Source organism: Rhinopithecus bieti, unplaced genomic scaffold (genome assembly GCF_001698545.2).
Source record: "Rhinopithecus bieti isolate Rb0 unplaced genomic scaffold, ASM169854v2 scaffold_11252, whole genome shotgun sequence".
In the NCBI taxonomy this organism is placed as follows: Eukaryota; Metazoa; Chordata; class Mammalia; order Primates; family Cercopithecidae; genus Rhinopithecus; species Rhinopithecus bieti.
The window spans coordinates 524,249-551,161 of record NW_016806895.1 but is presented as its reverse complement, the minus strand read 5'-3'; the positions used below and the strand labels follow the sequence as shown (position 1 = coordinate 551,161).

General features: G+C 39.5%; 2 protein-coding genes across 2 annotated transcripts in view; one reads left to right on the top strand and one right to left on the bottom strand.

Moving 5' to 3' along the window:
- Positions 1–168: 168 nt before the first annotated feature.
- On the top strand, positions 169–21,639 carry ATP6V1D (ATPase H+ transporting V1 subunit D). Its single transcript, XM_017878589.1, is given in 10 exon segments — positions 169–382; positions 6,979–7,096; positions 9,349–9,428; positions 12,026–12,093; positions 13,780–13,824; positions 15,358–15,461; positions 17,783–17,849; positions 19,004–19,082; positions 20,740–20,774; positions 20,777–21,639. Coding segments are annotated over 10 exon segments (741 nt in total). The 5' UTR covers positions 169–341; the 3' UTR covers positions 20,881–21,639.
- Positions 21,640–23,673: 2,034 nt separating this feature from the next.
- PALS1 (protein associated with LIN7 1, MAGUK p55 family member) overlaps positions 23,674–26,913 on the bottom strand; it is a 99,664-nt gene continuing 96,424 nt past the window's right edge. The window contains 1 exon segment of the mRNA XM_017878584.1: positions 23,674–26,679. Coding sequence (XP_017734073.1) covers positions 26,503–26,679 — 177 coding nt within the window. The 3' untranslated portion in view covers positions 23,674–26,502.

Here is a 26,913-nt window from a genome sequence, read left to right as displayed (position 1 = left end):
CTTCGCTCCTAGTCTTTGGCCGGGCACGTGCCGCGTATTGCGCAGCCTCAGGGAAGCTGGATGGGGAGGGGTTGGGAGGCGAACCGGAATTGAGGGATGGTTGCGCGGTGCGCGCGCCTAGACATCCGGGCAACGCCTCTGTTCTGTCCTCCCCCTTTCTCGTCTGTGACAACCGGAAGCGGAAGTGAAAATGGGTGTCCCTGCTGCCTCTTAGCAACGGGAGGGGTCAAGTGACACAACCAGCTGACTCCCGTAGAGGAAGTCACTGTGGAGGCCAGTTCTGGAGCTGTTGTAGCCTCGGTTGCCCGGCCGGGGACCCGAGCCGAACAGTTATCGTCAGAATGTCGGGCAAAGACCGAATTGAAATCTTTCCCTCGCGAATGTAAGTAAAGGAATGGGATGAGCCGCTTTCACAGGGTTAGGAACCCGGAGCGCGATCCCTTCAGACCCTGGGCCACAGTGAGGGTCCTTGTTTCTTGAGCTTTTCCCAGGCTCTTTTCTTGAGTCTAGGGCGAGGCTTCCTGACGGCCTCTTCGCACATTCCTCCTGAGTGAATCAGGCTGGATGGAGCGATCCCAGCCAGTAGGAAAAGGCGCCCGGCCGGCGGGCTTTTGTGGAGGTCCGCTGTCTTTATTCATTAATGGATTCATCCATTCCACATACCCTTACTGAGCCGGGCAGTGGATTTATATCACTGAACCGTCGCCACCTCTGCCCTCACAGAGCTCACAGTTTATGTAGCCAGACATTCGTCTGGAAAGGCCAAGGAGGTTTTAATAAATGCCCTGAGAAGGGACGTTTACTGAGGATATAGAAGAGGTCCCTAAGCCAAAGTGGGGATGGAATCGACTCGCCTTAGCATAGTCCTCGGATTCGATCTTGGATCCCCTTACTCATTTTCCAAGATCCCACTAAATGTCACCTGCTGTGAGAGGATATCCCTGTGTTTCTGAGGCGCAGCTTTTGCTCCCTCACCGCTGCACCTTGTTAAGACCTGTGTTAATACCAGTCATCACATTGTAAAGTAGATATTTGTTTGTGTGTCTTTCTCTCCCACTAGACTGTGGGCTCTCTCCAGGATGAAAGAGTGTCTTAACAATCCATAGAAGGTCCACAAAAAAATATTTCTTGAAAGAACTCATGCTTGGGAATACGCTCAGTTGTGGGCTACCTTTCTTTTGGGTCCTGAATTCTTTGTCAGGAAAGTGGCATATCGCTGTAGGTTTTTGGCTAGTTTGTAAAGAAAATTTTGACGTTTTCTCAAATGTGCCCAACAACTCGCTCCCTTTCTCCTCCTCATCCTGTTTATTTTTATTTATTTAGTTTGTTGTTTGTTTTAATAAGAGACAGGGTCTCGCTCTGTCTCCCAGGCTGGAGTGCAGTGGTGTGATCATAGCTCACTGCAGCCTCAAACTCCTGGGCTCAAGCGATCCTCCCACCTCAGCCTCCCTGGCGGCTGGGATTATAGGTGGGAGCCACCGCGCCTGGCTTTCCCTTTTTCTTTACAGTGAGGAAGCAGAAAATCAGTTTTAACCCTGACATTTAGATCCTTTTATTGTGGTCCTATCTCTGTGGGGTGTGTTGTTTTCCTCATTCTGTCCTTTCTCTGAGAGAATCTGAGGATGCTTAAAATAAAAGTTGCATTCAAACCTGAAGCCCAGATTTGTCTCTGCTAGGGTGACTACATAGCTCTTAATGAAATGAAGTTTTTAAATTTTTTACCTTCACCTATTGACTTTCTAATAGCTGTTTGCACTAAGTAGGCAGCAAGCTAGTTGTGGGGAAATAAAGATGAGGACTATCCTGGGGTAGTGGCAACTACAGAACTCCTAGCACGTGATGACTCAGTCAAAACTTATGCACTGAGAGACACCGACATTAGTTTATCTTCTAGCAGCCTAAGACCTGCCCATAGGGTGACCCCAGCCCCCCTCATTAAAATGCCTGCCTGAAAAAGCTCAAAGCTAGGAGGAGAATTTACTGTTTGTTCTAGTCAACACCTAATTGACAGACCCCTGTCCTTCCTTTTTTAGAGCATTTACGAAAAACGGGCTTACAATTGTGAATATGTCATCTCTTCCACCTCTGGTGTCCCTTCAGGTATCTTAGAGAGCCATTTCTTTGAAATGTAATCATCAGAAGGGATAGGGCCTTTGTCTCCCAGTCTGTGTGGGAGGACAGAACAGTAACTTACTAATTGCCGGGTAGCATTGCGTTTACACTGACCAACCCTTTAAGTTTCTCTTCTCTGACTCTACTTGTGGCTGGCTTCCTGCCACTCCCTTACTTTCTTTTTAAAATGGCCAGTCACTCTGCACAAACGAGAATTGAGCTCAGCTCTTTCCCCTAGTATCAGTGTTTTACTGAATAAAATCTGTTTTCACTGCTTTAACGAATGTCTGGCTGTTTATCTTTGACAGCAGTCAGAATAACTTTTGTTTTTAAAAAAGTTATTTCTTTTGGAAACTTTTACTTTGAGACTAAGAGGCAAAATAGACGTCTTTGGGCTTAGGTAAGAAAATAATAGGCTCGTGAAGGTGAAAACTACTATTTGAAAGCCCTCAGCTTGCTGATTTAGAGGAAAATCAGGTGCAGGAAATAATCTCTTCTCTAAATATTTTCCCCATGGCTGGCGGCAGGCTTTTTGTCATGTAGTCAGATGTCTTTGATTCAGCTGGAAGAAAAGTCATCATCCTAGCTAAAGGTCAAACTTTTTGAGTAGGACTGAGCAGCTCTGAAACAAAGGAGCAAGTTTTAGAAGCCATAGGCTAGAAAACATTGGCAGCTTGTTTCACAGACAGTTCCATTCAACAACAGTATTATTCTGTGATGTTACTTTCACCCACTTTGGTACCACAGAAAGCAAAACAATTTTAGAGTGGAAGTAGAAGACGCATGAAAAATTTGGAGTCAACAGAAGTCCATTACATCCAGGTTCTGCTACATATTAGCTGTCAGTGTGCAAGCTGCCCTTAGAGTTTCAGGAATTAAAATTGCCCGTTTCACAGAGATACCATTTCTTAGGAGGAAATTAAAATTAACATGGTAAATTCAATTTTATCAACCAGTTTACCTTTTACTATAAACTGACTGCTATATGCAGTACTACAATTTGACTTAAATTTGATCCAGCTCTTTGAGCCCGAGTTCTAGTATTTACTGTCACCAATATAGTATGTTAAATGCACACATTGGGCTGGATAGCTCCTGCTCAGGCTGGAAACTAAACCAGCTTCACTTGATAAGATCTCTTGTGAGGCCAGTCAGTGCAGAGTCAGCCAGTGATAATTGTTGTCTTTAAGGGGAGCCACACGGTTGGGGTACAGTGAACCTAGGTTGGAGCCTTAGTTTGAGCATTGGGAAAGTCAGTGGAATCAAAAGTCTGGTTCAGGTTCCTGCCCTGCCTTTTCTTCACTGAGTAACTTTGAGAAAGTTGTTTTACTTTTCTAAGCCTCATTTTCTAATCTTTAATGTCTAAAGTCCCTTTCAGCTATAGAATTGTCTTAGTGATCTTAGCCCTATGGTAAGAGATTCCGGTATAATCTAAGAATTTGGCCAAATGGTATGTGTGTGTGTGTTTGTTGTTGTTGTTGTTTTGAGATAGGATTTCACTCTGTCACCCAGGCTGGAGTGCAGTGACCTGATCTTGGCTCGCTGCAACCTCTGCCTGCCGGGTTCAAGTGATTTTTGTGCCTCAGACTCCCAAGTAGCTGGGACCACAGGGATGCGGCACCATACCCGGCTAATTTTTGTATTTGTTTGGTAGAGATGGGGTTTCACTATGTTGGCCAGGCTGGTCTCGAACTCCTGACCTCAAGTGATCCACCTGCCTCGGCCTCCCAAAGTGTTGGTATTATAGGTGTGAGCCACTGCACCTGGTTTATTAGTACATGTGATTTTAAAACACCAGTCATATGAAATTGTATCCCCTTAAATCACTGTGTCTAGGTTAGGTTATACTGTGTCTAGGTTATACAATCTGTTGTTGAATTTTATTACCCAAACACTTGTTTTTTTGAGACCGAGTCTTGCTCTGTTGTCCAGGCTATAGTGCAGTGGCATGATCACAGCTCATTGCAGCCTCGACCTCCTGGGCTCAATCAGTCCTGTCACCTCAGTCTTCTTTGTATCTGGGACTGCAGGTGTGCCCTACCATGCCCAGGTAATTTTGGTATTTTTTTTTGTAGAGACAGGTTTCACCATGTTGCCCAGGCTGGCCTTGAACTCCTGGACTCAAGCAGTCTACCCACCTCAGCCTCCCAAAGTGCTGATTACAAGCATAAGCCACTGTACCACTTACCTTATTTAGAGCATTCTTCCTAAGGTCCTCCAGGTACTTTTCATTAGCTCTTTTTCCTGCTGGAAATATTCTTTCCCCAGAACTTATAACTGGCTCCTTTGGCTATTCTAGTCTCTTAAGAGAGGCTGTTCCTGATCACCCAATCTAAAGTGAACACCATGTTTGCTTCTCTCACAGTTCCTTATTTTAATTTTATTGTAGCATGTACAACTGCATGGCATGACATTTTGACATTTTATTTCTTTTCTTTTATTTCTTTTTTTTTTTTTTTTTTGAGACAGGGTCTTACTCTACAGCCTCAAACTGGGCTCTACTTTTTTTCATTATTAAATTTTATCTGGCATATGGCAGCAAGAACAGAAATGTCAGTTTCTGCTTCACTTTGGTAATGGGGTTTCTGATGGGGAAAAAAATTGAAACAAGGAAGTAAGGAGACTTCAGTGTAAATTTAGCTTGGCACTTCTCAGGAATCTTATATATGTCATTTCATTTATTACCTAGAGTCTTTTACAAATTAATAAAATGATTGGTGTTAGGCTCTTGATGATATCAAAACATGTTAATACCACATTTTTAATAGAAAATGTGGTAAATTATTGTGGTATATAAAATGCAGGCCAGGTGCAGTGGCTCATACCTGTAATCCCAGCACTTTGGGAGGCCAAGGTGGGCGGATCACCTGAGGTCAGGAGTTCGAGACCAGCCTGACCAACTTGGACAAACCCCGTCTCTACTAAAAACACAAAATTAGCCGGGCATGGTGGCACATGCCTGTAATCCCAGCTACTCGGGATGATGAGGCAGGAGAATCGCTTGAACCCAGGAGGTGGAGGTTTCTGTGAGCTGAGATCCCGCCATTGCACCCTCCAGCCTGGGCAACAAGAGTGAAACTCCGCCTGAAAAAAAAATAAAATAAAATAAAATAAAATGCAAAAGGTACAAAAGAGTATAGTAGTAAAACGTAAATCCATATTTTTAATCCAGTCCCGTTTATCAAAGGTAACTCTTGCCAGTTTTTCTGAATCCTTTCTAGAACTATTCTCTGCATCTATATAAGCACATTTTTTCCTTATTTTGCATAAGACTTATATAGATAGCACATGCCTATATACCTTCGTCTTTTTTAATGACTGTATATCATTCCATCGAAGGTGAACTGTGATGTATTTAGCATTTAGCTTGTTTCTCCCTTTTGCTATTACCATAAGGCTGGAGTACCCATCTTTTAAACCTTGCACATGTTTTTGTACACATGGGATAAATTTGTAGGATAAATTCCTCAAAGTGGAATTGTTGGTCTTGAAAATAATTGCATTTAAAATTTTGATATATATTAGTGGATAGATTTTTAAATCCTTAATATACCTCCAATGGAAACTAAAACGTAGATATTATTTTAACTTACAAATCAGATAAGTATTTAAACTATGTTGGCATCATAAAATAAGGCTCCTGATAATGTTTATTATGATTTAATAAATATTCCAGATATTGATTCTAAAATTGTTTCTGTTGTAAATTAATAAACTTTTCATTTATGGAACACTGATGGTAGAAATCTACATTATTGAAAAACCAGTTGTCTTAGTCCATTTTCTGCTGCTATAACAATACTTGAGACTGGGTAATTTATAAAGAAAAAAAAATTTATTTGGTTCATGGTTCTGGAGGCTGAGAAGGGTGAGGGCCTTCTTGCTGTGTCATCCCATGGTAGAAGGCAAGAGGGTGAGAGAGAGATCAAGAAAGGGTCACACATGCCTTTTTTTTTCTTCCAAAGGGAGAGGGTCAGGTGCAGTGGTTCATGCCCATAATCCCAGCACTTTGGGAAGCTGAGGCTGGAGGATTGCATGAGACCAGGAGTTAGAGGCTGCAGTGAGCTATGATCACACCACTGCAATCCAGCCTGGGTGACAGAGCAAGACCCCGTCTCAAAATATAAGGAGTCGGACCAGGCATGGTGGCTCATGCCTGTAATTCCAGTACTTTGGGAGGCTGAGGTGAGAAGATCACTTAAAGTCAGGAATTCGAGATCAGCCTGGTCAATATGGTGAAACCCTGTCTCTACTAAAAATACAAAAAAATTAGCTGGACTTGGTGGCACACGCCTGTAGTTCCAGCTACTTGGGAGGCTGGGGCAGGAGAATCGCTTGAACCTGGGAGGTGGAGGTTGCAGTGAGTCAAGATCGTGCCATTGCGCTCCAGCCTGGGCCTCACAGTGAGACTCAGTCTCAAAAAAAAAAAAGGAGTCTTGCTACTATCTTTACCCATGTTGGACTTGGACTCCTGGGCTCAAGGGATCCTCCCACTTACACCTGTAGCTGGGATTACAGGTGTGCCCAGCTGAACTCACATTTATAACCAACCCACTCCTGCAATATGGAACCCAATCTTACCATAATGATATTAATCCACTTATGAAGGTCAGATCCCATGTGACAGAGTCATCTCTTAACAGTCCCACCTCTCAACATTGTTGCATTGGAGATTGTTTCCAACACATGAAGACTGGGGACATATTCAAGCCATAGCATCAGTTAAACCTGTCAGCTACAAATTGTCTATATATTCTCACTCTCATCACATCAAAGGATGAAGGATAGTTTTAAAACTGGCGGGGGGGTTTTTTGTCTTTTAAACAATGAAAATAGATGTCTTTAACTTTGTTTATGTTTATATAGGGCACAGACCATCATGAAGGCTCGTTTAAAGGGAGCACAGACAGGTCGAAACCTCCTGAAGAAAAAATCTGATGCCTTAACTCTTCGATTTCGACAGATCCTAAAGAAGATAATAGAGGTAGAATGAACTTAGAATAGTATTCATTTTGGGAAAATCCAGCATGGCCCTTAGCAATTTTTTTGTGTGTGTTATTTTAATTAAATTTTTTCTTTCAAAAGTAAAAATATCATTATAAGTTTAACAAGTGTCAAATATCAAATAGTTCATTTAATAAAATCCAAACTCTTCGATGTTGCATGTAAAGCTCCGCTTGATCTGATTGGCCCCCTGCCTGCCTCTCTTACCTCATTTAGAGCGTTCTTCCTAAGGTCCTCCAGGTACTTTTCATTAGCTCTTTTTTCTGCCTGAAATACTGTTTCCCCAGAACTTATAACTGGATCCTTTGGCTCTTCCAGTCTCTTAAGAGAGGCTATTCCTGTTCACCCAATCTAAAGTGAACACCATGTTTGCTTCTTTCACAATTCCTTAATTTTGTTGTAGCATGTACTACTGCATGGCATGACATTTTCTTTCTTTTCTTTTCTTTTCTTTTCTTTTCTTTTTTTTTTTTGAGACAGGGTCTTACTCTACAGCCTCAAACTGGGCTCCAGTGATCTTCCCACCTCAGCCTCTCAAGTAGCTGGAACTACAGGTGCATGCTACCATTCTCAGCTCATTTTTTTATTTTTTATTTTCAGTAGAGACGAGGTCTCACTATGTTGCCAAGGCTGGTCTTTTTGACTCCTGGGCTCCAACAGTCTTTCCATCTTGGTCTTCCGAAGTGCTGAGTTTACAGTTTTTGTGTTTTATTTTAAACCTGTATGTACTTAACAAAAGTATTTTCTATGAGTGCTGTTTTTATTTTTATTTTTTTAGTTTTTGTGGAGATGGGGTCTTGCTTTATTGTGCAGGGTGATCTCAAACACCTGGGCTCAAGTGATTCTTCCACCTCAGTCTTCCAAAGCACTGGGATTATAGGCGTTAGCCACTGTGCCTGGCCCTGTACTACTTTTGATTATTTGTGAAGTTGAGGAGCTTTTCATGCGTACTGGCAATTTGATTTTCTTGGTAAATGTCTTTTTTTTTTGGTAGAGGTTCTATGTGTATTCTGCCTAATGTGTAAAATGTTAAAAATATTTTCTCCATGCCTTATCTTTTAACTTAAAAAAAAAAACAGTTAATACTAGGTGTGGTGACTCATGCCTGTAATCCCAACACTTTGGGAGGCAGAGGTGGGAGGACGGTTTGAGCCCAGGAATTTGAGACCAGCCTAGGCAACATAGTGAGACCTTGTCTCTACAAAAAAAAAAAAAGAAGAAGAAGAAGAAGAAGAAGAAAATTAGCGGAGTATGGTGGCATGCACCTATAGTCCCAGTTACTTGGGAGCCTGAGGCAGGAGGATTGCCTGAGCCTAGGAGTTTGAAGCTGCAGTGAGCTATGATTACACCACTGTACTCTAGCCCAGGCAACAAAGGGAGACCTTGTCTCAAAAAATAAAAAAAAATTTTTAAAAGTTAAATTTTTTTTCCTTTGGTCATATCTGTTAGTCTTTTCTTTATATAGCTTCTGAGTTACACATAAGGCTTAGAAAAGACTTAAAATGATTAGGAAAAATGTTATGCCACATTTTCTTTGGTTACTTTACAGTTTTTTTCTTTAAACCTTTATCTTAATTATGTCTGAATTTTGGGGGCAGTATGATGTGAGGTAGGTAGCTTTATCATTTTGTAAGTGTGTAGACAGTTGCATGGTCTCTTTACTAAATTTCCTTGTAGACCTGGGGTTGTTTCTGAACCCTCTAGTCTATTTCATTGACTTAACTGTCCAATACCAGATGTACTAATATTTCCTTATTGTAGCTGTACCTTTTTAATACCTGGGAAGCCAACTCCCTACCCAGCTGACTCAGTTTTTCTTCTATTTCTGAAACATTATTGAATATTCTCAAACATTAAATATTCCAGATTACTTTAAAATTAATACACCATTAGGATTTTGACTACAACTGCAGTGAATTTAAGAGATTAGTTTGAGTAGATCAGCATGTACCCATTCAGGAATAAAGTAGGTCCTTCAGTAAAGATTCAGTTTTCTGTTTTTCAGTGCATTTATTCTGTTTTAATTATAAAACTCATATTTGTAATATTGTTAGTGATCGTAACCGAAACTGTTAAAAATTGGAAATTTCTATTTGTTTTATCATTATCAAACCAATATTTACATGCACAGCCAGCATAAAATAATGATAGTTATTAAAGGAACATAATTATGATGGGATTTTTCCTTGTAAAAGGCTTGATTGAATCTGCTCTTGGTTTATGCTTTTCCAGACTAAAATGTTGATGGGCGAAGTGATGAGAGAAGCTGCCTTTTCACTCGCCGAAGCCAAGTTCACAGCAGGTGACTTCAGGTAAGGAGACTAAACGGGGTGTTTTGAAACAAAACAAAGTGATTTCAGGCTCATCATTTCATTTAAAAAATATTTTTTAATTTAGAAATAACCATCAAGGACAAATGATATAGTAATAATAAGGAAGAAATTCTTTTAACCCCATCACCTTAACTGCACTGTCATCCTCCACATGCATTCTTACATAGTTGCAGGCGCAGGATATTTAATATTTTAGAGTCCATTTTCATTTAACATTGTATCATAAACATTTTTCCTTATTTTCAACGTGGCTGTATGATCTTTCTCAAGATGTATTTTTTTCTCTCCTAATGCTGGATATGTGGGTTAATTCTCAGGGTTTTGGAATATTAGGGAAAGTGCAGTGAACATCTTTACACATATGTATTTTGAATTATTAGGAATTTTGAATTATTATTTTGAATTATTAGGATAAAGTTTTGAGAATTGGATTATTTAAAAGGCATGAACTTCATGGCTTTGGTGACATCAGTAAATCCTTTACAATGCATACAAAATGGCTTGCAAATGTGTTATGCCAATTTACATATGTTATGTAATTTTCCAGATCACACTGTGAGATAGGTAAGGCAAGCACTGTTATTCTCAGTTTTAATCAAATGCCTTCCTGAGGTCACTTGGCTAATTAGGGGCAGAGGCAGAAGTTGTTTTCAAGGTTTCTGATTTTAGTCTTTTCCTGATGACATGATGCCTATTATCTAGGAGCTTTCACTGCTCTTGGGCCTTAATAAGGCCCTTTGAAGTGGTAGGCTTTAATTTTTGCCAGTGCTGGCAAGATCACAGCTTGCATTAAATTTTCTAGCAGAGGGTGGAGATCAATAGTGTATAAGTGGTATGTGAGTGTTTTAGGGTGGTTATGGGAAAGACACTTTCTCTTTTTTTTTTTTTTTTTTTTTTTTTTTTTTTTGCTTTTTACAATTATGCTTCCTGTTTATGTTCCTACATATAACACTCATGGAAAAAAAAAAAATCTCATAAGCAAGGAGAGCCCTGGTCTGGTTGCTTGGCCACAGGCTCTTCAAAACCTTTTTTTTTTTATTTTTTTATTTTTTAATTTTTAATTATAACTTTAATTTCTAGGGGTACATGTGCATAACGTGCAGGTTTGTTACATATGTTACTTATGCCATGTTGGTGTGCTGCACCCATCAATCGTCAGCACCATCAATTCATCAATTTTAATCATGTATAACTCCCCAATGCAATCCCTCCCCCCTCCCCCCCCCCCATGATAGGCCCCAGTGCGTGATTTCCCCTTCCTGAGTCCAAGTGATCTCATTGTTCAGTTCCACACCTATGAGTGGAAACATGCGTGTGTTTGGTTTTCTGTCTTGTGATAGTGCTAAGAATGATGGTTTCCAGCTGCATCCATGTCCTACAAAGGATGCAAACTCATCCTTTTATGGCTGCATAGTATTCCATGGTGTATATGTGCCACATTTCCTTAATCCAGTCGTCCACAGATGGACATTTGGGTTGATTCCAAGTCTTTGCTATTGTGGAATAGTGCCGCCAATAAACATACGTGTGCAATGTGTCTTTGGTAGTAGAATTAATTTAATAATCCCTTTGGGATATACCCAGTATGGGATGGCTTGGTCATATGGGTAACATCTAGTTCTTAGATCCTTGAGGATTGCCATACGGTTTTCCATAATGGTTTGAACTAGTTTTACAATCCCACCAACAGTGTAAAAGTGTTCCTATTTCTCCACATTCCTCCCACACCTGTTGTTTCCTGATCTTAAATTGATTTGCCTATTCTAAACTGGTGTGAGGATGGTACTCATTGTGGTTTTGATTTCAATTTATCTCTGATGGCAAGTGATGATGAGCCATTTTTTCATGTGTCTGTTGGCTGTACGAATATCTTCTTTTTGAGAAATGGTCTGTTCATATCTTTTCCCCAACTTTTTGATGGGGTTGTTTGTTTTTTTCTCGTATATGGGAAAGACACTTTCTATAATATTTATTTTGTTTTGTTTTGAGACTGGGTTATGAGACTGGCTAAGTTTTGTATTTTGGGTTTCGCTACATTGCCCAGGCTGGTTTTGAACTCCTGACCTCAAATAATTCTCCTGCCTTGGTCTCCCAAAGTGCCGGGATTACAGGTGTGAGCTATCGCACCCTGCCAGGAAGGCACTTTCTGGTAACATTTGAGAAGTCACACAAAGCCAGATGCAAGATGTTTCCAGGGTAAAGGAACTGAACGCCAGCTTAATCAATTCAACAGGAAACCTAGGAAGAAGTTTTCTCCGTCTTACACTAGTAGAAGAACTCTTACAGTTATATCCATGTGGCACACCTCTGACTGAAAACATAAGCAATCCACGAATTTTAAAATCATTCTTTGTTGTTTTCTTACTGCTAATGTTTTGAATATTGTTCGTTCTCTGCTTTCAGAGGCCCTCCTCTGGCAGTAATGACTTTTCTCCCTTTTGGAAAACGACAGTTATCAAAACATACTTAATTGTGACATCTCACTCTTGGTCTCATTTAATGTAAAACTATCCAGTGGGTCCCTATAGGTTTATTTCTAAAGAGTCTGCTAAATAAAGGCTTTCTCTTTTCTGCAGCACTACAGTTATCCAAAATGTAAATAAAGCCCAAGTGAAGATTCGAGCGAAGAAAGATAATGTAGCAGGTAACGTTTCAACCTTTTAGAAACCCTTTGGGGAGAAAAGAGGTGACATTTTAAAATTAACCTATTTATACAGCAAGATCTTAATGTCCTAGTTTCTTCCTTCTACTTAGAACAAGTTGATTGGCTTTACATGTTAAAATCATCAACAACCAGGTTTCTAATTACTGAAGATAATTTGACTTTTGTATAGAAGTGAACACTTAAGAAGGCAGGGTCCAGCCAGGCATGGTGGCTCGTGTCTATAATCCCAGCACTTTGGGAGGCCGAGGCAGGCGGATCATAAGGTCAAGGAATTTGAGACCAGCCTGGCTAACATGGTGAAACCCCGTCTCTACTAATAATACAAAATTAGCCGGGCGTGGTGGCATCCACCTGTAGTCCCAGCTACTTGGGAGGCTGAGGCAGGAGAATTGCTTGAACCCAGGAAGCAGAGGTTGCAGTGAGCTGAGATCACACCACTGCACTCCATCCTGGGCGACAGAGTGAGACTTTATCTAAAATAAAAAATAAAAAATAAAGAAGGCAGGTTCTGCTAGATGTGGTGGCTCACACCTGTAATCCCAGCACTTTGGGAGGCTGAGATGGGTGGATCACCTGAGATCAGGAGTTTGAGACCAGCCTGGCCAAGGTGAAACCCCATCTTTACCAAAAAATACAAAATTAGGTTGGGCATAGTGGCTCACACTTGTAATCCCAGCACTTTGGGAAGCTGAGACAGGTGGATTACTTGAGGTCAGGAGTTCAAGACCAGCCTGGCTAACATGGTGAAACCCCATCTATACCAAAAAATACAAAATTAGGCTGGGCGTGGTGGCTCACACCTGAAATCCCAGCACTTTGGGAAGCCGAGGTGGGCGGATAACCTGAGGTCAGGAGTTCAAGACCAGCCTGACTAATATGGAGAAATTCTGTCTCTACTAAAATACAAAATTAGCCGAATGTGGTAGCACATGCCTGTAATCCCAGCTACTCGAGAGGCTGAGGCAGGCGAATCACTTGGACCCAGGAGGCAGAGGTTGTGGTGAGCTGAGATTGCGCCATTGCACTCCAGCCCAGGCAACAAGAGCGAAACTCGTCTTAAAAAAAAAAAAAAATTAGCTGGGCATGGTATGTGCCTGTTGTCCCAGCTACTCAGGAGGCTGAGGTGGGAGAATCACTTGACCCCAGGAGGCGGTGGTTGCAGTGAGCTGAAGACCACACCACTGCACTGCAGCCTGGGCGACAAAGTGAGACTCTGTCTCAAAAAAAAAAAAAAAAAAGAAGGCAAGTTCCTAACTTCATTAATTGAAACAAATTACAATTCCAGACTTAAGCTCTTGATTTTGAGTTTGCTGAAAAGAAACACAGAAAACAGTGATTAAGAAACAGAACTTAGGCCAGGCGCGGTGGCTCATGCCTGTAATCCCAGCATTTTGGGAGGTTGATCACCTGAGGTTGGGAGTTCGAGACCCATCTTAACAACATGGAGAAACCTCGTCTCTACTAAAATACAAAATTAGCCGGGTGTGGTGGTACATGCCTGTAATCCCACCTACTCAGGAGGCTGAGGCAGGAGAATTGCTTGAACCTGGGAGGCAGACGTTGCGGTGAGGTGAGATCACACCATTGCACTCCAGCCTTGGCAAAACAACAACAACAAAAGAACTTAAAGGTTTGTGAATCCATATATGCTTCTATGTTTAACAGGTGTTACTTTGCCAGTATTTGAACATTACCATGAAGGAACTGACAGTAAGTGTGAAACTTTTATATTACTTTGTGTCTCTGGGATTTCCTGTTTCCTCTTTAAATGAACTAAGTTCTGGAAAATGGTGCTAGATGTTGAGAGGTTCCTGAGTTAGAAATCCTCTTATCTGATATAGTGAGGACAATACTTGATCAGTTAATCAAAAGGTCTTAAGGCCAGGCACAATGGCTCATGCCTGTAATCCTGGCACTTTGGGAGGCTAAGGCAGGCAAATACCCGTCTCTACAAAAAATACAAAAAATCAGCCGGGTGTGATAGCACGTGCCTGTAGTTTCAGCTACTTTGGGGCTGAGGAGGGCGGACTGCTTGAAATGGGGAGGTAGTTGCAGTGAGTTCTGATCATGCTACTGCACTCCAGCCTGGGCAACAGAGCAAAACCTTGTCTCAAAAAAAAAAAAAGGTCTTATGCTAGGAAGTCATAAAACACTGTACATATCTTAAAATACTTCAGTATTTTATCAGAAATATATCAATGTAGAATCATTTGCTATTTAAAAATATAAGGCCTTTTGAGTATGAATTCACTGATTAGACTTCTGTGTTGTCTTTCTGCGTATCCTACACCCACAATGCACTGCTTATAATTCCCAGTTTGGGTCTCTTTAAAGTCAAATAAGATCTTAGACGCTATGATGCAACCTGAATGCGGATTCTTTCTAGATTTTTATAGCCCACTCCCACTTTTTAAATAACTGTCGTATTCATTCCATTCCTAATTTGACAGCATATTTTCTTTCCAAAGTAAAGTATTAACTTTTTTGATAGAAACAATATTCTTGGCCAGCCTCAGTGGCTCATACTTGTAATCTCAGCACTTCGGGAGGCTGAGGCAGGCGGATTGCCTTAGCCCAGGAGTTTGAGACCAGCCTGGGCAACATGGTGAAACCTCGTCTCTATCCAAAAAGTTACAAAAATTAGCTGGACCTGGTGGCAAGTGCCTGTGGTCCCAGCTACTCGGGAGGCTGAGGTGGAAGGATTGCTTGAGCCTGAGAAGTGGAGCTTACAGTGAGCTGAGATTGTGCCACTGCACTCCAGCCTGGGTGGCAGAGTGAGACCCCATCTCAATAAATACATAAACAATATTCTTTCTTTTGGCACTCATATTTCCTTGTTTCATGTAATATCTAATTAAATCATATAGAATATTAAGTACGTTTCATACGAAGAAGTAGAGCATTCTAGAGAGTCACCTGTTCACAGAGTGTCATTGTACTCTGGGCATCAGGCAATATGATTTTCAAAGGGAATAACGGGCATCAAGCTAGTGAAGTGAAGGTTAGTTAAAAGCTTCTCTTCTAGTTATATTTAGAATAGTATTCTTGTGGAAAACTGTATTTAGTAGCATGCTCCTATAGTGTTTGGGGAGTGAGATAGGTACTTCATGTTTACATTCAATGAAGATTAGTGAATTTGTCTTTCCATATTTGTTATTATTCTGAATTATCTCCTTTTGGGAAATTTTATAGGGAAGATTATTTACTCTCTAATTACAAATGTTGTCTGACTGGTTCTTTCAGGTTATGAACTGACTGGTTTAGCCAGAGGTGGGGAACAGTTGGCTAAATTAAAGAGGAATTATGCCAAAGCAGTGGAACTACTGGTGGAACTAGCTTCGCTGCAGGTAAGTAGCAAAGGACCTGGAGAACTCTTGCAGTTTGATTTCTAACAGTCAAGTGGAGCAGAGTCAGGTCTTGAGTCAGCCTAACTGTGCTTTGTACTTTCAACTGTTCCCATGATCCTATGTAAAACAAACATAATATTTTGATTTCTGAAGTGATGGCTTTTGTACCATTGTCCCTACTTTTAAAAATTTATTTATTATTTTTTTGAGATGGAGTTTTAATCTTGTTGCCCAGGCTGGAGTGCAATGGCGCGACCTCGGCTCACTGCAAACCTCTGCCTCCTGGGTTCAAGCTATTCTCCTGCCTCAGCCTTCCAAATAGCTGGGATTACAGGCATGGGCCACCATGCCTGGCTAACTTTTGTATTTTTAGTAGAGACGGGGTTTCGCCGTGTTGGTCAGGATGGTCTCGAACTCCTGACCTCAGGCGATCCACCCGCCTCGGCCTCCCAAAGTGCTGGGATTACAGGCATGAGCCACTGTGCCTGGCCCCTACTTTTTTTAATTTAAAAAATTATTTATTTTTCGAGATGGGGGTCTCACTTTGTCACCCAGGCTGGAGTGCAGTGGCATAATCTCAGCTCACTGTAGCCTCAACCTCCTGGGCTTAAGTGATCTGCCCACCTCAGCCTTCTGAGTAGCTGGGACTATAGGCATGCTGCACCACACCCAGCTAATTTTTGTATTTTTGGAGAGATGGGGTTTCACCATGTCGTCCAGGCTGGTCTCAAACTCCTGGGCTCAAGTAATCAGCCCGCCTCGTCCTCCCAAAGTCCTGGGATTATAGGTATGAGCCACCACACCCGGCCCCTACTTGTTATTATTAACAAAATGAATGTGCTATGGTACACTCTTATTTTTTTTGTTTTTGTTTTTTTCTTTGAGACAGAGTCTTGCTCTGTTGCCCAAGCTGGAGTGCAGTGTTACGATCTTGGCTAACTGTAGCCTGGATCTCCTGGGCTCAAGCAGTCCTCCCGCCTCAGCCTCCCAAGTAGCTGGGACTACAAGTTTGTGCTACCTTGTCTGGATAATTTTTTTGAATTTTTTAGTTGAAATGAGGTCTTGCTATATTGCCCAGGCTGGTCTCAAACTCCTGGCCTCAAGAAATCCTGCCATCTCAGCCTCCCAAAGTGCTGGAATTACAAGTGTGAGCCACCTCACCCAGCCCAGTTTCACTCTTTGCTAAGTGAGAACAGCAAGTTGATACTAGATTTAAATGTTTAAATGTAAATAAACATTTTGTGCATGGAAGGCCATTTTTCCCCCTATGTGGCCAGTTAGTATATATCTAGGTTATTAGTGCTTGATTCTTTCTTGTCATTTTTATGTTGTTATTTAGGTGAGATGGTAGTAAACAAATTATAATAGTGTCAACTCAGGTAAAGCCTGTTGAAGCAGAAATGATTTGATAAAGGTTTATTGAAAGCCAAATGTGAGGACTGACCCGGAAAGACACCAACAAAGTTGCGTGTGTTCTAGAGTCTGCTACAAGTTGGAAGGCTTTTATGGGAAAGTTTAGGAGAAGGGAGGACGACTCATACCCGAGTTGTCCTTTTCATTGGAGAGTACAATACAGAGGTCACAATCATTGGCTACAGATTGCAAATACGAACTAAAATGTTCTACATGCAAGTAAATCATGAAGTAAAACTTCATGATTCAGAAATATATCAGTGTCATTTTCAGCGTCAGTAGGTTGCATATTAATCAGTATGTCAACAGTCTGAGAAACAAGATTTCCTTACTCAGGGACAGGATATAAACCATGAATCATGAGATCTTTCAACCTGCTCAGGCAGGTTAATTTGGAAACCTACCAAATGTGACATATAGGTTATCAATAGCATGGAAATAGCGTTAGCCCTTTGGAAATCTCACAAGAATTTTGTTTTTGTTTTGTTGTGAAGAGACAGGGTCTTAATGTGTCACCCAAGCTGGAGTACAGTGGCAGTCATAGCTCACTGCAGCCTCAAACGATCCTCCCACTGCAGACTACCAAGTAGCTGGGACTACAGGTGCATGCTACTACACCCAGCTAATTTTTAAAATTTATTTCTTGTAGAGGCAAGGTCTCATTGTGTTGCCCAGGCTGGTCTTGAACTCCCAGCTTCAAGTGATTCTCCCACCTCAGCCTCCCAAAGTGTTGGGGTCATAGGTGTGAGCCAAGCACCCAGCCTAAGAATTTTGTTTTTTAAGCATGCTGAAAAGAAGTTGTCTTGGTTCTCAAGTGTTTTCTACAAGTGCAGTCTTAGTGGAGTCAAGTGATCAGGGAATGATTGGGAAGACTTTGTGCTTACATTATTAATTTGTTCTTACTTTAGACTTCTTTTGTTACTTTGGATGAAGCTATTAAGATAACCAACAGGCGTGTAAATGCCATTGAACATGGTGAGTATAGGTACTCTGAGGTGCTTTGTCACTTGTCCATACCCCCCACTTGTCGTGAAACTGCTAGGATCCAGGCACTGTACTGAAGACTGAAAGGTGAGTAAGATGCTGCCCCTGCCCGCAGGGCAAAGACAGAAGTGTGTCCATAGTACAAAAAAGTGTTATGAAGTGTTCTGATAGAAGTACTTGTATGATCTGCGGGAGTTACACACATAGGAAAGTGGTGACTTAAAAATTATGGAATGTTTTCTTCATTTCCAGTTATTCATGCTGTTATTTAAGGGTAGGAATATTTCTCAAGATCCTTAGTGTTTTCTTTAGTTCTAATGGTTGAGTGATGTAACTTTTTGAGTACATTAAATATTTAACTTTAAATCACTATAAGCCATTCTCCTTGATTTCTAAAAAATTTTCCTATTTGATGCACTTATTTTCCATCTTTTTTTTTACTATTTAAAAAATATGACTGCTTAGTGTTGACAGTGATTTTGCTCAATAAACTTAGTTTTATTAAAGAAACACTCAATTTTAGGTAAGAAAGCAAAATTTGAAGTAAAGAAATTCCTTTGCTTGGGGCTGTATTAATGTTAGTGAGAAAGTTATCTCATTTTTAAAAAAACTTTTTTGACTGCTTGCTAGTGCCAGACCTTGTACATGAAAGTGGAAGCAAAAAAAAAAAAAAAAGGATAATTTGTAGTTCTCACCCTGAGAGTTCACATTCTAGAAGCAGAATAGGTAAACTCTATGTAAAGTCAAACCTAATGACATAAACTCAAAATCGAGCATTCTCTCTGCTCAATTTTTTAAGTTGATTGCTACTATATTTAAAATAACATCTGTGCTTCAATGTTATATATTCATAGAATTCAGCACATTCAGTATTATATTTGTTATGGTCCCATAGGTTATCTGTGCATAGAAAAGATACTAGAAGGGTATACACCAACATGTTTACAGTAGTTACTCTTTTGGATATTCGGATTATACTCCATTTTATTTTTTTTCTTTCTGTTTTTATTTTCCAAGTTCTCTGCATTAAATGCACATTAATTTTACAATTAGGAAAAAATAACTGGTTATTCAAATGAGCACTGATAATTTGCAAAAAGGGGTTTGAAGTTCTCACACATATTATTATGTTTTTTTAACTCTAGTCATCATTCCCCGGATTGAACGTACTCTTGCTTATATCATCACAGAGCTGGATGAGAGAGAGCGAGAAGAGTTTTATAGGTTTGTTGAAATTGACAGTTATTGATCATTTTTTGTTTTCCATATTCCAAAGGCTCTATTTGCTGAATGACTTGTTGGTTTATGTTCTTTAGAATTAGCACAGCTTCTGTTTTATTTTGATAAATAAGAAGCACGAAATACTACCAAAAGTTGTGGAAGCAAATCTGTCAAATTTCACATGTACCTATAACATGGCATTTCCAAAAACTTAGGCCTTTCAGAGAAACTATTTAGACTTAATTTTTAAAAATATATACGTTTTAAGATAGTCAAATGCAGTAGTGAAAAGTGGGGAAAGAGTAGAACAAGGAGTTTGATCTGTAACTGTGAATAATAGAGATAACTCACTACCTTCGGACCAGCCAAGACTCAATTATTCTTTTTTTAATTTTTTTTTTGTATGTGTGAAACAGAGTCTGGCTCTGTCACCCAGGCTGGAGTGCAATGGTGATCTCGGCTCATGTGCCACCATGCCTGGATAATGTTTTTGTACTTTTAGTAGAGATGGGGTTTCACCATGTTGGCCAGGCTGGTCTCAAAACTCCTGGCCTCAAGCAGTCCACCCGCCTCAGCCTCCCAAAGTGCTAGGATTACAGGCATGAGCCACTATGCCTGGCTCTTGATTATTCCTTAAAATGAAATGATGATTTAGATTGGGTGTCTCCTACATAAAAACTGAGAGAAGAAACTAGAATTAAGCTGTTATTCAACAAATATGTATTTCATGTTGAATATGTTAAGGAGAAGGTATAAAGCACCTGGAGGCATTACCAAATAGTATATACATCATGCCATTAGAGAATTAGCACAGCACTTGGGGAGAAATTATGCATGTCCATGGATTATGAACATTTAGAGTCAACAGGGATAAATACTAAACTGGTGGTATACAGGGGTCTGTATACTCAGTTCAGAGAAATGGGAGGTAGGTGAAGGCAGGAGTATTTAGGAAAGACATGGGAGGTCTTAGATCTGGAGTTACCATCTAATTATGGTTTATAATCTTAATTATCAAAGGTTAGTTTCTGTCCTTCCATGATACTCAGGGTTGTGTTGAGCCAAAATTTAAAAAAATGCCTGAATGCTCAAAATCTGTTCCATTAGAGAATAGATTTCAAAATTTAACCTACTAAAGGCTTCTAGGCCAGGCTCGGTGGCTCATGCATGTAATCCCAGCACTTTGGGAGGCTGAGGCGGGTGGATCACAAGGTCAGGAGTTCAAGACCAGCCTGGCCAAGATGGTGAACCCCCCCCGCCCCCCGTCTCTACTAAAAATAAAAAAAAATTATCCAGGCATGGTGGCATGCACCTGTAATCCCAGCTACTTGGGAGGCTGAGGCAAGGAATTGCTTGAACCCAGAGGTGGAGGTTGCAGTGAGCCAAGATTGTCACCCTGGGTGACAGAGTGAGACTCTGTCTCAAAAAAAAAAAAAAAAAAAAAAGGCTTCTACTCTCAGGTTAAACCAGTTATTAGCTATAAAAATTATGTATTTTTAAAAAAGGGTTAGAAATAAATTACTGAAAATGAAATTAGTAAAAGTACGAAGTTTTTTTTCTAGGTATAGGTGTTTATTATCCTTGTTACAAAACTAAAAGAAATCAAATCTACTTAATATTGAAAGTGTTTAAAAAATGCACCCCCACCTGTATTTTATAGGTTAAAGAAAATACAGGAGAAGAAAAAGATTCTAAAGGAAAATCTGAGAAGGATTTGGAACAAAGGAGAGCAGCTGGAGAGGTGTTGGAACCTGCTAATCTTCTAGCTGAAGAGAAGGATGAGGATCTTCTGTTTGAATAATCTTTCCTGTTCTGGTTCTTTTAGAAACCCTAACATTGGCTTCATTTTAATTCATAGTGTGTAGGTTTGATTCGTCTGGCTAGTTATTTTTTGGCCTAAGAATTTCACTGGTTGTAAAATTTACCTGGATGTCTGTTTATGGGATTACTTTTGCAGAATCATAATTTAGCAACCATTTATCATGGATGAAAGAGATCTGTAAAACCTGCCCAGGAACTTAAAGAATTTACTCTGAAGCGTTATCCTACTCCATTTACATCTGTGTTACACGTGCTGTGCTTACCAAGCATATTAGGAAATACCTCTTAGGAAGCATTAGTGGTCTCAGGCCAATTACTGTGGAGCAGCTTTCATTCCTACCCTCTTGCAAGCAAACCTTGGCACTGTTGTCTGAAATTGCTGCAGCTATTCTTGTGTTACCATGGTACTTCTCAAACTTTGTGAAAACCTGCACTTTTCCTTGCATGACAGGTCCCTGTCTTGTCTGTCATGGGAGCAGTTCTGCCAATTTAAATGTGACTGTGGTATAAATGTATAAACAGTAAAATGATTTAAAAATAAGCCATTCAATTTTTATTAATTTACTGTTAAGTCATGTTCTCATGCTTAGATCAGTAGTGTCAGCCAGAGCTTTCTCTGCAAACATGTAGGAAGTGAGTAGCCATTTTCCCCCCTCCATGTATTAGAGTTTTACAAAAAGGCTTACTTTGAGACAACTGTTGCATTTTAGGGTACTAATAAATGATTGTCGGTGAGTTATGAGGGCATTATAATACCTCCTTATTTGCTAATCTAAGAAAAATAACTGGTTCCCATTTTAGAGTAAGAAATAAGGTAACTTTTACTATGTATAAGTGATAAAATTTGTTTTCATTTATGAAGATGAAGCATTTGGCCACATCGGGTGTCTGAGGTTTTTAGTACTGTTTGATTTGGCATGAGCCATCCATGATTACTCAGTCTTTCTTGCAACCAGTTCCAGGCATTTTTGACGATTGGCCATGTTTAGTTCTGAAATTGTGACACTATCTTTATGAATACTGTATTTTAATCAAGTGACATCGCAGTCTAGGTAGTTTTTTTTTTTTTTTTTTGGAAACAGTCTCATTCTGTAGCCCAGGCTGGAGTGCAGTGGCAGTGATGTTGGTTCACTGCAACGTCCACCTCCTCAGTTCAAGAGATTCTCCTGCCTCAGTCTCCCAAGTAGTTGGGATTATAGTTGTGCGCCACCATGCCCAGCTAATTTTTGCATTTTTAGTGGAGATGGGGTTTCACCATGTTGGCCAGGGTGGTCTCGAACTGACCTCAAGTGATCTGCCCGCCTCGGGCTCCCAAAGTGCTGAGATTACAGGCATAAACCACTGTGCCTAGGTGGTTTATGTTTTACATAAAGTTTTTACTAGGCAGTTTTAAAGTATTAAATGATTTTGCAAGCATTTAACATCTATAAAATAGCAGGTCTTAGTTATGTGCCAGGCACTGTTATTAAGTATTTTGTTTATATTACTTCATTACAATAACCATAAGAGGCACATATTAGCCCCTATTTTACAGAGGAAAACTGGAGACACAGGAAATTTGAGTAATTAGTCTTAAGTTAAAAGCTAGAAAGTAGAAAATTCAGAATTTAAGTCTAAGCAGTCTACTTTCAGAGTTTTTACACTTTAACTTTTCCTTTCTGTTTCATCTGTATTTCAAACTTTGGGTATTTAAAGACATTGGGACTGTTCTGGAGAAGCTGATATTTAGGAAATCTGGTTGGGGCTCACAGAATAAAATCTTAGGTTCAGTGTAAATTCAGTGATGACTGGAAAACCAACAACTCAATTCACAAGTACTTTAAAAATAGGTAACTGTTTAACATTTCGTCTTCCCAACATCCTGCTGAACTGTAAATTCTACCATCTCCATTTTGCAGATGAGGAAATTGAGGCTTTGATAAGTCAAAGAGCACAGCTGGAATGCAAGTCAAGTATGATTTGATTTAATTTGATCTTTACATTTTAAGCATTATGTACTGCCTTTCTAGGAGGCAAAAATTAGTTTGAAGTAGGGATCCAGATTAGTGGTTTTCCACATTTAGGTAAATTCAATATTCACCTTAAAGCAACAAGCCAAAGGACCCTAGATTTCTCCTGTGGCTTCTTAAAGCCCTGGAATGTACTGGTCTTAGTTAAAATGCCTACAAAAGTGCAGATGATTTTAGTTTAGCATTTGTTAAAAAGAAATCGAGAAAACAACGGACACAATTTGTTGTGTGGCGTCAGTTATCTGAAATGGGAAGAATATAGATCAGGAATAGGAATGGAAAGCTGAACTGCAGTGGCAGGTGTATATATGTAAGAAACTTTTTGTTGGTATATGATTTATGACCTTTGGGAGATGTATAGCAGAAAAAAAGAAATGAAGAGAAACAAAGTATGTTATATATTTGCCAACAATTCACATGCTGCCTCAGTGTTCTCAAATCTCAGGCTGCACATAAGGTCCATTTGCCTGAGTATTACACAACTCCTTCTCCTTTCAGAAAACTTCCAAGTTCACAGCCTTGAGTTGTCCATCTTTAATACACTTAGTTGTTGGGTTTTAATAATTAAGGAAACAGGACCTACCTATATCTGTGCCAACAGGGGGCACTACCCCACTGTAAAGAACAAATCAAAAGGTGTTTTGTGTTGTACCTGGAAGATCCAATGATCTTGATTTTGGCAAAAACTTGAAGAGAAGGGTGGTCTTTACATGTGTGGAAACCTTGAGTGGCGGAGCAAATAGCAAGAGAAATTGCTCAGTGGGTTTTAAAATTTGAAATATAATTTTACTTTTTATTTTTACAATACAGTGTACAGTATGACATCTCAAAATAACAGAGTGCAGATACAGGATAAGAGTACAAAGGGGGATTAACAACAGATGTCAGAAGGTTACCTTTATTAAGGCTAAATCCCTGCTTTATATTTTCCACACATTCACAAAATTACATTCAAATCATTCCTTATCAATACTTATTTCTTAGGCCATGAGAAAAGGAAAATAATCCAGACATTTGATTTTCATAGAAAGCAAATCTGGATTAGTCTAAATAATATTCTCCGTCCATTTGTTCTGACAACAAAAATTTGAGAAATAAAGATATGCACCAACCTAACACTTCCTTATTTGGATTTTCCAAGTACACTGCATTAGTTAATGATACCATTTCTATATTAAATGGCTAAGACCTCCCCCCCCCCCCACAATGGGGTCTCCAGTCAGAACCACAGAGGGACAGGAAATAGAATTGGCTAGAGTGGCTGTACAACTAGGTGTACAGCAAGGCTTTTTTCCATATTCTTTTGTGGAGGTCAGCAACAACTCACTTTTCACTTTAAGGACTGTGTTGAATATCAGCACATCCTTATCACTGGGATTTAGAAAAGTTTGGGACATTTCTATCATTGCTGATGAGGAAGGGGAGAATGATAGGACTTCACTGACCTTGAAATATTTATCACCTCAGACTTCCTAAAAGTACGGCATGGCATGGCCTCTGCCTTGGTACAAGATCTACTTGTTAAAGCCATGTTCCTGAATCTTGACAGCACATGGCCCTAGTGCAGGCCTAATGTCTACAGCGGGCACAAGAGCCACTCACTGACACTACCTACAACCTCACTCTAAGTTAACATGAACTGCCAATAGTTTAGCTCTTGGAGTTGAAAACAGTTGTCAGTTACAATAAGCAGATCACAAAACTCCATTATCCACCATAGACTGCCCTTCATTCCTGAGAAGTAAACTGAAAAACTGAAAAGATTAAGTGCTAAGTATATTCCTTAGTTTTTAATGCCAAAAATCGGTGTGACCTGTGAATTTTCCTGGCTCTAAATTGGAGTATTTCAGAGCTGAAGAGACAGTATGTATGGCATTCCTTCCCTCAACCCAAGAATGTTATTTTCTTCCTAAGGAACATTATCTTGAAAATATTTCCACATAAAACACTCTCCAGCCAACTTAATAGGCCATGCAAATTTGAACAGAAAAAGGCAACATATAAACTGTCTACATTTGTTCAAATAAAATTATGTAGAAGAGGAAAAAAATCAAATATATACATGACACAAATTACTCCTTAAACACAATTCCTTATGTTAAATTATGTCAGCATTATTCCAGTGTTTAGCTCTGGGAATAGGAAATGCTGTAGCTAAAGTCACCATAAAAATAAAATCAAGGCATTCACATTTGAGGTTGTTTGTCACACATCACACTATCCTAAAGGCTTGAAAAGACTGCAAATTAAGTTTCTATGCCAATTATACATGTTGAATTTTAAAGCTACAGCTATAGAGACAATACAAAAATCCTATTAGCTTAAATGTTTTTTATGATTTACCAAGCTGTTGCATTCTGGTCATAAGAGGCAGACCTTGTTAGGTTAAAAACCTATTTCTATATACGTAATACCTTTTCTCTCTAATATTCTTTTCCTAAAATATTCAAATGACTTTCAGGTCTTCCTTTCCTTTTGATCTTAAAGTCAATTGTCATAGTATTTCCTAAGGACATATATAATTTTATTCAGATGCTAAACAAGTGTTTTCAATGACCATTTGTTGATCTATTAAATATTAATATACAGTTCAGCAGCTATATTCATCAACAGAATTCCAGTTTATTACCTATATATATGTAGCACAGTCATAGAATACTGTGCTCATACATAAAAATGCAAAAACTGTCAAATGTGCTGTCCTCCCATGTATATAAAAAACTATTAGCATCATGAGGAAGAAACTTTTTAACAGTCAATACAGATTATAATGAACACCTGCCATTCATAAAAATGTAACATACATCCTACTATACTATGCAGATGAGCTAGGTTAGTAAATCAGTTGAGACTTAAGAAAAAAAATTCAGAAAATCATAATTTTAAAAAGATCAGCATATTTTGTATACCTTTAAGTAGATTATTAGAGTGTGCTGAGTGTAGAGTCAGATCCAAAAAATTTGAGCGAAAAAACTGGTGCTTCTAATGGAATGTTTTTTGTTTTTTTAAGAATTAAAAGACATACAAATGAATTCAAGCCTAACAAAGTAGCTCCAACCCAAAGTGGCACCATTTTGTTTTTTATTTTTCCTTTTTAGGAAAGTATCTCTGATGACTAAATAGTCTCTTAAGCAAATACTGCCTTGCCCAGTGCATAGAAGCACAATCCCTCTGCTCAGTATTCCCAATGAAGTCATTTAAGTGTAAATGATTTAACACTTAAGTGTAATCACATCAATATTTGTGTGAGACATAGACACTTGTGTATACAAGTTTTTCACAGAGATACGACTAAGCAGAAAGGGTTTAGGTGAAAACAAAAGGTTTTAACAGGACAAAATGGAATGCTCTGTTGAAAGCTTCCATTTAGAATCCCAAAATGAGGCAAGAACCGCTAAAGCCATGTATAGAGAATAAAGGATGCCGTGCACAAACTGCCTAACGGAACTGTCCTCTCACTAATTCAAGAGATCTAAGAATAGATCTACAGCGTATACTGCTGCCTTCCTCAATCTTGCTGCAGTGTTGGGCAATCTTCCTACTGGCAGTTTTTGCCAGATCAAGTCCAACATGCCATAGAATGGATGTTTCCTTCACCTCAGCCAAGTGGACGGTACCCACTGAGGTTCAGTATCAAGTTTGTTAATTAACCTAAGCAATTCCTGATAGGCTTTATCAAGATCTGAATTCACAATTGCCGTATCAAAGTAGTGGCCATTGTTCTGCTCCATCTCTCTTGTCTTCTCAATGATTTCTCTCAATTCTTCAGGCTGCAAAGAGAAGATAAAAACTGTGAGATAATTCCTTTTCTAACCAAATATAGGATGAGTCAGAGATGGCCTTCCTTCTGTCTCTCCCAACCTCAGGAGCTCCTTTCCAACCCTGTCATGGCCACACTGGTTTCCTTTGCTTTGGCATCTTCAGGACTCACAATATGAACCATTTGGGACTCAATATATCCTGTTTTATACCACTATTTAGGTTTTCACATATTTTGTCTTATC